Consider the following 16,696-nt stretch of genomic DNA (forward strand, 5'->3'; position numbering starts at 1 on the left):
TTCTTATATATATATATATATATATATACACACACACACACATACATATATATACCATGCTATTATACTTGAAAAGTCTGTACAGCTCTTTTAAAACTATTTATATTAAAATTTATGACGCATGTGTATTAAGAAAATAGAAAAGTATCATCACTTTGACTGCTACACGTTAACAAAAAATTTTTTTAGCTTAAGTGGCCAAAACATTCCTTTATGTTCATATAAATTTTATTGGGCCAAGAAGCTGACAAGTTTGTTCAAATAATGGACAGATTTCTGAAACAAAAAGTATCAACAGCAGCTTGTAAAGAAGCATTTCTTTGTTCAAAACATTTTAATGTCCAATGTAGTGAGAACTTTCTTCCTTTTCTAGTCTTAGAGTGTTTCTTATAGCAAAGTCCATATTTTCTTGAAACTCTTGATATGTATTGGTGATTGGAAGAGCTAAACAGTTATTACACTTGTTTCCAATAGGAAAATCCATATGAAGGCACTCAATTGAAGGAGTGGGTTTAAATCCCGCAGGTGGAATGGAACTGCAACCAGTTGCAAAAATAAGAATGTCTTCCATTGTTATTGCAGATTTACCATCTGAAAAGTTTACCAAAAAAGAAAATCTATGTTATATATATTACTATCATCATAGACTCTTTCCCAACTAGACAGGGAATATTTAAGAGACTAACATCTATCTTGGGCAAAATAAATCACCAGATCAAGCGCAGTAACAGGAAAATAGTACACTCAATAAATGTTTAGTTGAACCTCAAAGTATAACTCAGAAAGTCATTTAGTTGAACTACTCATTATATATTTGAATGTCTTCTCTAATATAAAATTATCAGATAATCCAAGAGGTTCAGGGGGCATGATAGTAAAAATAATTTTAAGCCATTTCTAGATCATCACTGTTTGATACACTAGCTCATCAAACTCAGAGAGGAAAACTAAATGGTATAAAACAACTGAATAACCTACCTAAAAAAGAATTTCAACTCAAGGTTAAATCTTTCCCACTCTATTAAATGGAATGATTTTACATTGCTAATGCTCAATGATGTTTAACGTAAAATTGAAAAAGATGAAATAGATGATAATTAGCTTTAAGATTATTCTATGCTGTGGCAGTCACCCATATAGTTTTCTAGGAAGAATGTCTTTCACCTCAAATTATCTAGAGGAAAACAAATTGCAAAATTGAAATTTTCTCTGTAATCTTTCCTCATCACTTTGAACTCAGTAATAATATACACTTGACTTAAAATAAATTTTGTAAATGTGGAGTTAGCAGATGAAAGTATTACCAAAAAGCAAAACTCAAAGAAATAAATTAGTATACTGAAACAAATGTTCTATGACAGTTACATAAAAATAAAACATCCACATACCCTCAACAGCCTGTAAATAACTGTTCCAAAATCCCAAAGCCTGTACATCAGATAATGTGCGTACTGTAAAAAGATCACTAAGGATTTTTGCGGAAAGATTCTCAGGTTTATGACAGAAGATACTATAAAAGGCTTCCGGGTAAGTCTGAATTTTTTCCAAAACACCAAGAGTTTTCAGACCCTGCTTAAAACTTAAGAGAAGATAAACAATAAGCCAACATTTATACACGTGTTTAGTATTACAATTACAAATTAACATTTCTAGCTAATTTACTATCACATATACTTAGATGTGAGGAAAATATATAATATAGATATACATGATATGATACTTTTAAGACAATATCAAGCAAGTATATTAATATAAAATTAATTTTATCTGCCCACACTATTTGATTTTATAAAATAGTTTTAAAACTAAAACAATAAAAAAAAAATAAGCTAACAATTTTTAAGAGGAAAAATGTAGACATGTGAAGTATTTTATACTTCAAAGCTAATTATAGTATAAAATGAAGTTTCCTAGAAACTGCAAAGAAAAAGAGCAATAAATCTTAGCCAGAAAAAAATTAAACTTATGTACTGCTAAAAAGAAATTAACAAAGACAAAACAATGTGGGAATATATATGACAGAAAACTAATTTCTCTAATATACAAAAAATACAAATCATTTTTCTAAAAGAACAATAGGAAATTAGCAAAATATGAATGGATAATTAACAGAATACAAGTAACAAATTATTTTATTTTTATTTATTTTATTTTATTTATTTATTTTTTTAAAAGATTTTTTATTTATTTTTTAGAGAGTGAGCGAGAGAGAAACAGCATGAGACGGGAGAGGGTCAGAGAGAGAAGCAGGCTCCCCGCTGAGCTGGGAGCCCGATGCGGGACTTGATCCCAGGACCCTGGGATCATGACCTGAGCCGAAGGCAGACGCTTAACCATCTGAGCCACCCAGGTGCCCACAAGTAAATTATTTTAAATGCACATTCTCACTAGTTAGGAAAGAATGGAGGTATATTTTTATCTATCAGACTAAGTCCTACCTGTAGCTCTGGTACCCTGAGGAGGCTACCCACCTCCTCAGGTACCCTGCTACAGATTCATCTCCCCTTCTACTGGCTCTTTCTCAAGAGAACAGAAATGTGCTTATCTTTCCCATCTTTAAATGGAAAAAAATTTCATTCAATCCCATGTTTTCCTTTAAGACAACCTACCTGAAAGACTTAGCTACATTCACTGTCTTCATTTGCTAATTGCCCATTCACTTTTATTCCACTCCTGTCTATGCCTGAGGAAAAACTGCCCTAACTTATGAATGATCTCCTTCTATGGGATCAGTCTTCTGGTTTCCCTTATTTCTCTGGCCAGATCTTTTCAGTCTCTTACAAAACTTCTTCTTTCTTTACTTTGCCTTAAATGTTGCTATTTGTGCCTCATGGATCTGTAACAAGGCCAATTTCTCTTCTCCCTTACCCTCTCCCATGGCTCTATTTAGCAGGCATACATTCATCACTATAAAATCTATTATTTCTGGGAGCCTGGGTGGCTCAGTCGGTTAAGCGTCTGCCTTCGGCTCAGGTCATGATCCCGCAGTCTTGGAATTGAACCCCACATTGGGCTCCCTGCTCTAGCAGGGAGTCAGCTTCTTTCTCTGCTTCTCACCCTGCTCGTGCTCTCTGTCTCTCTCTTAAATAAATACAAATCTTAAAAAATAAAATAAAATTTGGCTTGTCTTAAAAAAATAAAATAAAAATAAAATCTATCTCTAGCCCAGAAATATATCCAACAGGCTAATGGGAACCATATAGTCCAAGTACCCAAACTTATTAAGTGCAAAAGAAAGTTAATCACCTTACTACTAAAATCTAAACCATAATTGATGGCAAATGCCTCCATTATCCATCAAATGAGTATAGCTGAATCTAAAAGTCCCCCTTAACTATTTGCTCTTCCATTTCTTATTACCAAGTCCTATGAATTTCCTTGTCTGTAATCCCTTTTATCTGCTCATTTCTCTATATACCCCTTTACCACCCTATTACAAACTACCTGCAGAGGAACTGCTTTACCAGGTGTGCAAATTCCCAAGTTCATTTTCCATGTTGTAGCTCTAGGCATGTGCCAGAAATAAACCCCAATACTGTCATTTATCCTGAGGTAGACTGGAGTCCTAGCCCCCCAACCCCTGCCAGTAAGTCTACATCCTATTTCCTGGAACCTATGAATGTGATCTTATTTGGAAAAAGATTCTAAGCAGATATAATTAAAGATCTTGAGATCATCCTATCTAGATTACTTGGGCTGGCCCAAAATCCAATGACAAGTGTCTTTATAAGACACACACACAGAGGAAAAGGCCATGTGATATAGATTCTAAAAATAGAAGTATTTACTACTGTGGAGTAACCTCCAGTATATATTGCCAATTTTAAAAAATGACTGGAAAGAGTGGATGGTATGTTACTATTTATCTAATAAAAGAAATTAGTACATAGGCACACATATATTTATCTGCTATCATTTAAAAAACTGACAAATAATAGGAGGGTAAACAATAAAAGCAACTGAAATGATGACTTCATAAGGGGGTGAAAAGTAGTTGTGATAAGGATGAAAGCTATACTTCTTTGAATGCAATTTGTATTATAGAGCTGAGTTCTTTTGATATACTTTCATTATAATTTGAGTTTGGAACCATGCAAATATTTTACAGAACTTTAAAAAAAATGAAATTTTTAAAAATCACTAAAAATAAAAAATGAAAATAAAATGTATATACAGTTGGTAATATAACAACACAGAATGAATATTCCAAATGTCTTTAAAATATAGTAATTTGACTACACAGCCCTAGAAAAATAATGTTAACCTGTTTTCAATAATAATATGTTATTGGTGATAATGTTGGTAATGTTACTTGAGACTATTGTTTATGAAATGCGGAATAAATCAAGTAAGTAATTATTTCATACTCTAATTCTCCTGTGTTGTTCATAAGTTGATAACGGAGATTCTCAACATGGGACAAAGAAAAGGTTAAAAAATCTTGTAGTAGTGAATTTGAAGTATCAGTAAAATGCAAGACGTATTTTACCTTAAAAAACTGAAACCAAAACCAAACCAAAACCCTTTATGTCCTAGTTTGGGTCCACGGAAAAGGCCAAGAAACAATGACCAATCTGGCAAAAATAAGCATCCCTACCATCCAGATTGCAGTTTGGAAATATCATTCCCCATTCAAAGACACAAAGATTCCTCAGTCCAAAATGCACAAAATGAGCCTGAAATACCTTGCTATATACCATATACCAAGAAAGCTATAAAAGATCATTGAGGTCGGGCGCCTGGGTGGCTCAGTTGGTTAAGCGACTGCCTTCGGCTCAGGTCATGATCCTGGAGTCCTGGGATCGAGTCCCGCATCGGGCTCCCCACTCAGCGGGGAGTCTGCTTCTCCCTCTGACCCTCCCCCCTCTCATGCTCTCTATCTCATTCTCTCTCTCAAATAAATAAATAAAATCTTAAAAAAAAAAAATAGTTTAAAAAAAAGATCATTGAGGTCAACCTCAAAAAGAACTCAAAAGAAACAACGTAAGAACATTTACAATGGCCAAACATGGAGACACTGAGAACTCCAGGAAGATTAAGAAGTGAATGGTTGTGAACACATCAAATATATTTAAATCTATGGGTTAATGATACTGAAAAAAAAAAATTTTTTTTTTTTTTAAAGATTTTATTTATTTATTTGAGGCAGAGAGAATGAGAGACAGAGAGCATGAGAGGGAGGAGGGTCAGAGGGAGAAGCAGACTCCCTGCCGAGCAGGGAGCCCGATGCGGGACTCGATCCCGGGACTCCAGGATCATGACCTGAGCCGAAGGCAGTCGCTTAACCAACTGAGCCACCCAGGCACCCGATACTGAAAATTTTTTAAAAAATGATCACTTCTGAGATGGTATTATGTCTGGAATTTGCTTGAAAATAATCCTGGAGTCAGGGCGCCTGTGTGGCTCAGTCGGTTAAGCATCCAACTCTTGGTTTCGGCTCAGGTCATGATCTCATTGGTGGTGGGATCGAGCCCCACGTGGGGCTCCATGCTCGGCGGGGAGTGTGCTTGAGCATTCTATCCCTCTGCCCCTCCCCCCATGAGTGCTTGCTCTCTCTCTAAAATAAATAAATATTTTTCTAAAAATTAAAAAACAAAAGATAGAAAAGAATCCTGGAGTCAATAATAAAGGTAGGCTAGATGAACAAGACTGGCCACAGGTTGACTGATTACCTATTACCTAGCAGACAACAGGTACTCAATAAATAGTTATTAAATGAGTGAGGAGAAATGGAATAGTTGGCTTACATGCTAAGAATTTAAAAATTTTTTTGATTTAGAAAAATTATAAGTTGAGATAATGATTACTTTTCCTACCCAAGCATCATACATTTATGCAGTTCTGTATAAAATAGAATGGTAATCATCCTTAAGACATTAGTTTTAAAGCATTATTTTAAAATAGCATTTAAATTTTTATCAAATATCTCTCTTGTTATAAGACAATCACTTTAAACATGTAATTTGAGAGAATCACATATAAACAACTTACCTTTCAAAGGGTGCTTGGACTCTCTTAATTACATGGTAAACTAATATGTCTTTTGCCAACATATATTTATCACTTAATGAAGTTATAAGTCTTAGACATCCAATAAGCTCTAAGTAGTTATAGCATTCATTTACTACTGAGTTTAAGTCAGCCACATTTGTTGCAGTATTTACCTATAACAAAGAAGAAAATATACCCAGTTTACTCACTTGTGAATAATATTCACATTTCAAATGACACTTATTACTTTATAATCAATTCTGGAGAACACCACCGTGGAGTAAAAGTATATCAAGAATTATTTTTCTAGAATAAAGGACAATCCAGTTTAATAAATAGTGTCAATTTCTGCCTTCAAGAAACCTACAGTAAACTGCCACTTTAATACAGGAAATTATTTACATAAGAGGTAATAACTGACACAGAACAGTTACATAGTACTAGAGAGGCAAGTGAAATAACCTGAGATTTCATGAAAGAGAAAGAATATCAGCTATCTGGCTTTAAAGACTTAATGAGGGACTTAAAACAGGGATAGAATCAAAAGAGTAGTTCAGGAAACAGTATAAACAAAGGAACACCTGACCATTTACGTGCCAGACACTTACATACAGGTTAGCTCTTTAACAAAGTTACACAGGGAAAGAAAGATTAAAAATAGGAAGCAGTCAATGGTTCATTTGAATACAAAATTTCCTTTTTATCTCTTCCTTCCAAAAAACTTTTTCCAGTGATTTATGATTTCCCTCATTCACTTCAGATTTCTGCTGAAATTCCAGAAGTTTTTCAACTACCCTGTTCAAAATATTACCTTCACATACTGTCAGAGACTAATAGTTAGGTACATATTACCTTTGCTCCCAAACCCACCACCCTGAGTTTTAGTTGATAGCCAAATTTTCCTTGCAGCTAAATGTGGCTATATGTGATTAAGAGCTATCCAAAGGAATGTGAGTGAAAACGTGTCAAACTTCCCTGAACTCTACTTCCATTTCCTCCCTTAAGAGCAAGCTTCATGTAGATGAAGATGATATCCTAAGTGATTACACAATGAGAGGAAGGAATCCAATTCCCTAGATGACTTGGTATATCATAACCATACTGCTAAAATACAAGCCATCTGAAAGGCCAGACAGCATCTTATGATATGTGGGCTATAGGGTGTCTGTCACAACTACTCAACTCTTCCACTATAGTGTAAAAGCAGTCATAGACACATAACAAATGGGAAATGGGTATGGCTGTGTTCCAATAAAACTTTATTTACAACAACAGAGGCAGCAGGCCAGACTTGGCCTACAGCCATAATTTGCCAATCCCTACATTAAAATCTAGATAACAAATTTTAGAGAAATGAAATATCTGTTGGGGTCTCTGTTACAGAAGCTTAGCCTAAGCTCCAACTTATTATATCCCAAACATTATCTCCTTTCTCTTATTCTTTTTTATTTATTTTTACAATACATTTTACTACACGACAGTATATTATATATTTATCTTCTGTGTTTCCTCTAAAATGTAAATTTCAAGGAGGCAGGGACTTTAGTTCACTACTATATCTTCAATGATGAAACAATATGAGGTACACAGTTATTTGTTGACTAAATGAACAAACAAACATTGGATAGGAGCACAGAAACAGAAATAAAGCGATGAGAGGAGTTGGAAGTCTTAAATACTCTAATGAATAGCTTGAACTTTGTTCACTAGGCAATGAGAAGCCACTGAAGATTCCTGAGGAAGAAAGCAATGTTATCAAAACTATACTTTTAAAAGAATCATCCTGAATATTAGAATAATATCCTAATTGTTTGAACCCAGAAATAATTTCAGTTTGGTATAGTAAATACATTAGAAATAAGAGGGAAGGGGCGCCTGGGTGGCTCAGTCATTAAGCGTCTGCCTTTGGCTCAGGTCACGATCCCAGTGTCCTGGGATCGAGCCCCGCATCAGGCTCCCTGCTCAGTGGGAAGCCTGCTTCTCCCTCTTCCACTCCCCCTGCTTGTGTTCCCTCTCTCACTGTGTCTCTCTCTGTCAAATTAATAAATAAAATCTTAAAAAAAAAAAAAAAAAGAAATAAGAGGGAAATGCTGAAGATAAACTTCACTTTTAGAGATAAGATGACTTGACACATACTGATAAATGGAATATGGAAGAATGAAAATGGCCCTTTCTCCAGAAAGGCATGGAAATAAATCTTTTGAAAAGAAAAATCAGGCAAAAAAAAAAAAAACTCTGAGGAAAAAACAGTTATCTTATTAAACATGTTGGGCTCAGTGTGTTAGGAAGACTCAGACCCTATCTGGATATAAAAGACTGGTGGCTCAAAAACACAGGTCTGGGAATCATTCAGAAAGGTTATGGGTAAGAAGCAGCTTTCCAAATAGTACAGAGGGAGGACTGTTAGGATAACACAGAATAATACCCAAGTTTCAGGGGTAGGAAGAAATCCAATATTAAAGAAAACAGAAGAGATAAACTCAAAGACAGTGGTGATTATAAAAGGAGGATATGAGGAATTAGGAAAGAAAGGCTTTTGCATGTGGTGATTTAGATCCCTGGAATCAGCTACAAACTAGCTAACTTGGGAGAATGTTCTGTGGGAACAGAAGTCTGACTATAAGAAGTTAAGAAATGAGTAGGATAGAGGAAGCTGAGATAATGAAGTTCTACTAAAGTACACCTTTTGGTAAAGAGGAGAAAAGGAAAAATCAGTTGAGTTAAAGGATCAATTTAAACTACCATTTTAGGGGGCGCCTAGGTAGCTCAGTCGGTTAAGTGTCTGCCTTCAGCTCAGGTCATGATCCCAGGGTCCTGGGATCAAGCCCCGCATCGGGCTCCCTGCCCCGCGGGAAGCCTGCTTCTCCCTCTCCTACTCTCCCTGCTTATGTTCCCTCTCTAGCTGTGTCTCTGTCAAATAAATAAATAAATAAATCTTTAAAAAAAACCCAAAAAACAAAAAAAACTACCATTTTAGGATGAGACACCTTGGGCCAAATAAAAGGACACACTTCCATGTTGTTTACTTTGTGATTTTGAAACTGAGGCTTACCAAGATTAACTAACATGCCCAAGGTCACACAGCTTATAGCAGTTATTTCAAACTAAAATCTGACTTCTGAGCATTTGGTTTTAACCATTAAACTATCCTGCCTATTAATGGAGACAATGGATAGCAAGAAGAAGGTTAAGAAGGTTAAGCAGGAAGAAGGTTAAAGGAAAAAAAGTTGGATGACTTTCATCGTTTCAATTAGTTTCCAAATCAGTAACATGTAGGCAATAATACTTATAGGGCATTATGATAACTAAATTGAGTTTGTACAGGTAATATGTAGTACAGGGCTTAATAAATGGTAACTATTTTTAGGTGGAAACATTGAGTCTCCTCACTTGCTTCCATAAAGAAGAAATTCAGCCTGGTCCTTCTCTCCACCTATCATACTTATCTCCCTGTAGGAGTCAGACTAAGTTTTTTGACTGGTAAGCCAAGTCCTTCTTCTGCAGATCCACCTGCTGTAGAAAGTGCACTTTTATCTGAAATCTAGCAGACAATAAGAACCTGCCTTATATTGTCTCTGGCAGGGTAGATAAATCCATCTAATTCTGAGAAGTGTTAACAAACCACTTTGACCACAGACCAAAGTCACATTATCTAATTAGTTATATCAACATTACACCTGGCCCTTTGATCTCTAGTTGTCTAACTTTAACATCTATCTCTTAATTGTTTGTGAACTCTGCTGGTAAACAAAAATATTGATGCCTCTTGACTACTGCACAAAGAGTATTATTCGATTGTAGATCCAGCATTTACATTCAAATATAACTAGAATGTAGTCTGTATTTTAATAAACAAGCACATTTCTTACCCTGATTATAATTTGTGCCACGTCAAAGTCTGAAACATCATCTAAAATTGGTTGGGTATTTTCTGGTCCATAAACAAGGCAGTTAAACAAGGTTTTAGAAAAGAAACCAGGTGAAGGACCACCATGAACCAAAGAAATGGCAAGGATTTTGCCAGCTTCATAGTAAAGATTCTCTTTCAGAGCTGTAGATACAGATGAAAATACATCAAATATAATTCTTTTATTATAAGATAACCATATATAATGAATACATATACAGCAAATTAAAAATCCCAAAAAACCAAGACTTAGACAAATGTAAAATAATTTACAGAAACTAGAATCATGTATAAAATACAGATCTCACCTAAATACATTTTTCTGAATACAAAATAACCTATAATAGAAAAGATGTAAATACAGAAAATCTTTAATAAAAATCACATATAATTCAATCACAATAACCAGTGTGCACACTTTGATGTGTATTTCTAATATGTATATTAGTGTACAAATAGTTTGACTTTTGCTTTTTTTTTACTTACAATATTATTGTAAACTTTTTCTATGTTATACACAATTATCCAAATCTACAGTTAATGACTGATTAAGACTAATTTATAGATGTGCTGCAATGTAAACCATCTTATGACTGGCTACCTTGGCTAGGTCATAATTTCAAAAATATGAGAAACAATATTACAATCAATATCTATTTCCATATTCTTTTTTATATATCTTTGATTATTTGATTAGTATAGAAGTTCAAAGGAGGTTGTTGATAAATAGGGCTAAATTATTTTCCAAAATGGCACAAATTTACTCCCAAGAGTACATGCTATCTTACCATGTCATCATAACTTTCAATATTTTTTAAATTGTCATTTAAAATGTTTCAGCTACTAAGCAAAATAAGTCAGAGAAAGACAAATACTGTGTGATTTCACGCATATGTGGAATTTAAGAAACAAAACAAACAAGCAAAGGAAAAAAAATGAGACACACACACACACACACAAATCAAGACACAGACTCTTAATTATAGAGAACTGATGGTTACCAGAGGGGAGAATGGTGGGGGGATGGGTGAAATAGGTGATGGTGATTAAGGAGTGCACTTGTCATGATGAACATAGGGTGATGTATGGAAGTGCTGAATTACTATACTGTACACCTGAAACTAATATAACACTGTATGTTAACTTGAATTAAAATAAAAACTTAAATGGGGCGCCTGGGTGGCTCAGTTGGTTAAGCGACTGCCTTCGGCTCAGGTCACGATCCTGGAGTCCCGGGATCGAGTCCCACATCGGGCTCCCTGCTCAGTGGGGAGTCTGCTTCTCCCTCTGACCCTCCCCCCTCTCATGCTCTCTCTCATTCTCTCTCTTGCAAATAAAATCTTAAAAATAAAATAAAATAAAATAAAAAAAAAAACTTAAAAATAAATGTTTTAGCTTTGATAAATCAAAGATATGTAAATTTTCCTTTCTCTTAATAAAGAGCAAATTATTAAGTAACATTATCAATACATGAACTAATAATAAAATCTCAACAATAACCTTATATGCTACGTATTAGCAGTCACAGTTTCTCTGTTAAATGAATTCCAGAGAGGTTGCATAATTAATCTAAGGATATAAAGCAACTGAAATAGATGTGTACAAAACTGAATTCAGATTTTGTGAATTTATGCATTTATCCACTGTACCAAAACTGTCTTGAGTTAACATTACTGATTATTTGGAGTGATTTTTTTTTAGGGAGTTTAGAGTTAAACAGTGTGTACAAATAAACCTTGGTAGTTTCTCAGTTATTTTAATGATGCTTCAGGCAACAGTAAGGAAGTTCTAGGGAAAATATAAGAGAAAATTCAAATGGAATGAAGTAAGTCTTCTCACTCTTTTGAATTTCCTATTACAGCAAAAGTGGTATAAAAGCTCCTAAAAAAGAACGCTAGAATTAATCACTCTTTTGAAATTCATGTTTTAATTCATCATCAAAAGACAGAAAAGTATCATATACATAAATGTGCATGAAAAATTCCTGAAAGCAAAAGCACATTAAAAAAATCTGTCAGATGTGGACCAGAAAATTATGTGATAAAAATCCTAGCCTGTGAAGAAACATCCGATCTGCAAATTCCAAATATGTGAACAAGAAGGGCTTAAATAATCATCCATTCTATTTGGCCACTCTATTCAAAAGAAATTAGAATGAATATAAAGTACATTTTTAAGAAGTTACACTTAATTATAAATTCACTCCAAGGAAGATATTGCTAAAACAAATTACGTATATTCTTAAAAAGTTTCACTACAAAATTTAAAGAACATCACTCTCCTTTCTCTACTCTTCTGTGATTCAACCAGTATTTTACAACAAAGTGAACTATACATTTCGACCACAGGGACTGAATATTAATTCTAACCAGCTATCTCTTTCACATGGTATATTCAGCAGATACAATAATAAATAAAATTACCTTGAGAATTTAGAGACAAATTCTTTGACAAGGACCCTTCAAATATTGGTGAATTCTCAAGATGCTGCATTAAGAGACTTAGGAATTCTTGCTTTGATCCAGGATGTTCTCTTCCAAAATTGTCATTTTCATTGATATATGCTACTTCAATTGTGTATGAAGGATTAAAGTTTTGATTTCTGAATCCATCTAAGGCACTATTCCAGATATTGGCTTTATTAATCCATAATCTTTTAGTTTTTTTTTTAATTTGAAATCCTAATTCCATCATTATTGTTGAAACGTCTCTTCTAAATTTACTGCCTTGCCTATAAGATATGAATTTAAACAGAGAGGTTAAGTACTCTAAAGTACTTTACATGACACAGCAGTTATTTAGCCAATAAAAAATAGAAAAATTAGTTAAAAAGGAAATTCTTCCCCAACTCCCACCCAAAACGGACAGCAGCTGCCACCAGAACCAAAAAGCTATTTGTTTCTAAATTCTTGACTCCCCAATTTCCTACCAATTAAAATCTAGTATCATAAAAGACCTATGAGAATGTTGATAGATCATTCTCTCAAATTTGATCAATTCAGTGGATTCAGATGTAAGAGAGAAGCTCAGAATCTCACCCTCCTGGCCAGTGGCTATAGCAAACAGTTGTTCCAAGGCATTTCAAGTTTACTAGATCCTTTAAAAACAGAACAAATGTAATTTCTGCTTACTCTATGAGAGACCATAGTTTTAAGAGATTTCACAATGTATTTCTAATCATAAAGTTAGTTAACAGTAGAGTCAATATTATAAACACAATTCACAATTCTATAGCAATAATTCTCAAAGTGTGGTTCAAAACTAGCAGCAGCAACAGCATCTGGACACTTGTTAGAAATGCAAAATTTTCCCCCAAGACTTTATATTTAAGTAATCTCTACACCCACGTGAGACTCGAACCTACAATCCTGAGATCAAGAGTTGCATACTCCACTGACTGAGCCAGCCAGGTGCCCCAGAAGTGGAAATTCTTGAGCCATAACAGCAAGTAAACAGAATCAGAACCTCTGAGCATGAGGCCTAGCAGCCTATGTCTTATTAAGACCTCCAGGCAATTGTATGGACTAAATCAATTGTCTCTGCCTCAATTTCTCCATCTGTAATTGAAATTAATGTACTCAAAATAATCTTGTTTGGAGCAGTGTCCATGGATCATCTTTCCACATCAAGGATAAATTTTTCTCATCGTAAAACATTACAATGCCCCAATGTGGACCAGGCTTTGCTTTTTCTTTCTTCACACACCCCCTAATTTATTAACCCAGGTTGCAGGAAAACTGAAGTCTTTTGGAAGTAAGACAATCCTTCAGAAATATGCCTTTGTGTAACAGGTTGATTCCTTATTCCTGCCTGGAATGGCAATGCTGATGTTATTCTTTTAGAATATGATGTTAAAGCATGGAACAAGGAATCAAACTTCCCTGGTATAATATCTTTGGAAACCTACATATTAAAAGTTTTAAAATTAATGTGAACATCTTTTTTGATACTGAAAATATTAAAAAACATCTGTAACAAGTTTTCAGTTAACACAAGTGATATCTTAAAACAGCAATTCTTCACTTTTTGAATAGTACTTCATATTCCACTTCATCTATAAATCTAGTTATCAAGTATTTTCACAGAAATTCTCTTTACCTTCTAAGTTTTAACTTGATACTATTTTTTTTAAAAAAAGAGTGTACGCGTGGGTGCATGTGCGGGGCGTGGGGTAGGTGGGGAGATGGGTGGGGGAGACAGAGGGAGAGTGAGAGAATCTCAAGCAGATTCCCTGCTGAGCACGGAGACCCACGTGGGGCTGGACCTCAGGACCCCAAGATCATGGCCTGAGTCAAAACCAAGAGTCAGCCAGATGCTTGACCAACTGAGCCACCCAGGTGCCCCTAACTTGATACTATTTTTAACAAAAAAGTACTTCCTTCCATCATGCTTAGCTACTAATGTTAGCTTTGCGTATTTTTCTAAAAACTCCTTCGCAAAGCTAACATATAGTTAAAAATCCTAACTTCAGCTGAATAAATAAACACCTGACATGATACTAAGTTGTAATTCTAGTCTTATTTAAATGTTATGATTTTGAAAGTTACTTATTTTACTACGTACAGTGGTGTACACCTGTAGTCCCAGGTACTCAGGAGGCTGAGGCAGGAGGATCACTTGAGCACAGTTCTAGGCTGTTGTGTGCTATGCCAACTGGGTGTCTGCACTAAGTTTGGCATCAATATGGTGACCTCCCGGAAGCTGGGAACCACCAGGTTGCCTAAGGATGGGGTGAACCAGCCCAGGTAGGAAAATATTTAGGCATTAATACAGTAATACTTGTATGTGTGCCTTAAACTTTCTAAAGAGGTGACATTTAGACCTCTGACATTGACAGCAAATATATTAAGCAAATGATTACACAATTAAAAAAAAAATCACTATATTAAATGATTCCTTCCTTTCAACCAAGTAACATGGTATACTTGGTATTTTAAACTACCTTGAAAATGACCTATAATATATATTTTACATCATGACTCAGTACACAATAAAATAAATTTCATATATATTCTATTTGCAATGCAATCTGATATTTTACATTCATTCTATCCTGTTTTGTTTTCTTTTTTCAATGCTGGTTGCATTGACTTCATGATCAAATATTGGTCCTACAGTTTGAAAAACACTCTTCCAGAATACTAAGATCAGCTAATATTCTAAGTGTGTTTTTCTCAAAATAGAGCTTTATAGGGATGCCTGGATGGCTCAGTTGAGAGAGCATGTGACTCCTGAGCTTAGAGCAGTGAGTTCAAGCCCCACACTGAGCACAGAGCTTACTTTAAAAAAAAAGAGAGAGTTTTATATTTTTCCCCAATTCAAAATACATACCTCAGTAGATCTTTATGCTGGGCTCCAGGTGACTGTCTGGGTAATTTAGGTGATGATTCTTCCAACAAACAATCAGTTATTCCCACACTGTTAGTGTTGGGTAATGTATGTTTTTTGGCTTTTTGGAAATCCTCTGTAGATTTAAAACCCAATGTTAGCATTACAGATATACAGGAAGAAATTTTAAAATAATATACATTTGAAAAAACGTCTTTATTCAAAATTACAAAATATTACCTGAATTGTAGAGAATACCTCTACATTCCAAACACTCCCAATTTTGTTCCCATGATCGTAATGAGGAACAAGCTAAATGTGTTCCGCTAGAACCACAACACTGACAGCGCTTTATTTCCCATTTGCTGAGGACATAAACAGAGCAGATGTTTACATTTTAGTATTAACTTGGTCTAATTCCAACCACCTGCACTGCCACAGGCCACACTGTCCATCTCACATATAACCAACCCTTCTACCAAAGGAGGGAAAACAGATTATCTGCTTTGACACTACATTACTCTTTCTTATTTTTTTTCTATTTCACTTATTATGTTTGTAACCTCTTCCTCTAAATAGTCACTAACTTAAAATACCTAAACTAAATATCAACATGTACATGCACATACGCAAGACTATAAACACCAGAAAGAATAAGATAGAAGGAAAAAAATTTCTTTTATATTTGGAAATTACTAGCTCATAGGGAAATTGCTATAAAAATGTGGCCAACATGGAAGAAGCATCAGTAAATATATTATCTTACCTAAAATATTATTTTTCACATTCATTGTGAGGAATTACTTCCTATAAACGCCAGTATTATGTAGCTCAACAGGATCCAGACTTACTATCTTGCCCATATTTATATTCCCCTATTTGTTCCCTTCCACCCCCACCTCCATGTTTCTCCACTGGATTGTGTGATGTATGCCAGTCCATACTCACATTTTCTGTATAGGTGTGGGTGTGGGTTGTGGTGTGGGGCCTATTTTTTGTTTGGTTATGAGTATACCCTCTATGAATAAAACGGGTATACTCCCTGAGTGTGTGGATGTGTAGGTGATGAGAGAGGTAGTTGGGGGTGCCTGGGTGGCTCAGTCGGTTAAGCATCTGACTCTTGATTTAAGCTCAGGTCATGATCTCAGGGTCATGAGATGGGTCCCTGTGTTAGGCTCCATGCTGGGTGTGGAGTCTGCTTAAGATTTTCTCTCTCCCTCTCCCTCTGCCCGTGCCTCCCGCCCCCCCGCCACGTGTATGTACGTGATGCTCTCTCTCAAAAAGAAAAAAGAGAAAAAAAGAAAAAGAATGAGAAAAAGAAAAAAAAGGAGGTAGTTGGATACCCCCCCCTCCATTAGGTATAGGTGAATCTCTCTGTGTGGATATGAGTATGGAGGTGTGTGTCTCCCTCACTTTCCCAGATAGTTCTGCCAAATGATGAAGAGAAAGAGGACATCTAACATGAGTGCT

General features: G+C 35.1%; 1 protein-coding gene across 2 annotated transcripts in view; it reads right to left on the minus strand.

Annotated features, from left to right (window-relative positions):
- Positions 1–210: 210 nt before the first annotated feature.
- G2E3 (G2/M-phase specific E3 ubiquitin protein ligase) overlaps positions 211–16,696 on the minus strand; it is a 59,176-nt gene continuing 42,690 nt past the window's right edge. For both annotated transcript variants that reach the window (XM_034994832.1, XM_034994831.1), the window contains 7 exons: positions 15,467–15,591; positions 15,230–15,362; positions 12,322–12,629; positions 9,861–10,042; positions 5,992–6,164; positions 1,389–1,579; positions 211–591 (listed from right to left, as the gene is read on the minus strand). In XM_034994832.1, coding sequence (XP_034850723.1) covers positions 335–591; positions 1,389–1,579; positions 5,992–6,164; positions 9,861–10,042; positions 12,322–12,629; positions 15,230–15,362; positions 15,467–15,591 — 1,369 coding nt within the window. In that variant the 3' untranslated portion in view covers positions 211–334. The remainder of the gene's footprint in view (positions 592–1,388; positions 1,580–5,991; positions 6,165–9,860; positions 10,043–12,321; positions 12,630–15,229; positions 15,363–15,466; positions 15,592–16,696) is intronic.

Source organism: Mirounga leonina, unplaced genomic scaffold (genome assembly GCF_011800145.1).
Source record: "Mirounga leonina isolate KUSES-001 unplaced genomic scaffold, KU_Mleo_1.0 Mir_91, whole genome shotgun sequence".
Lineage (NCBI taxonomy): Eukaryota > Metazoa > Chordata > Mammalia > Carnivora > Phocidae > Mirounga > Mirounga leonina.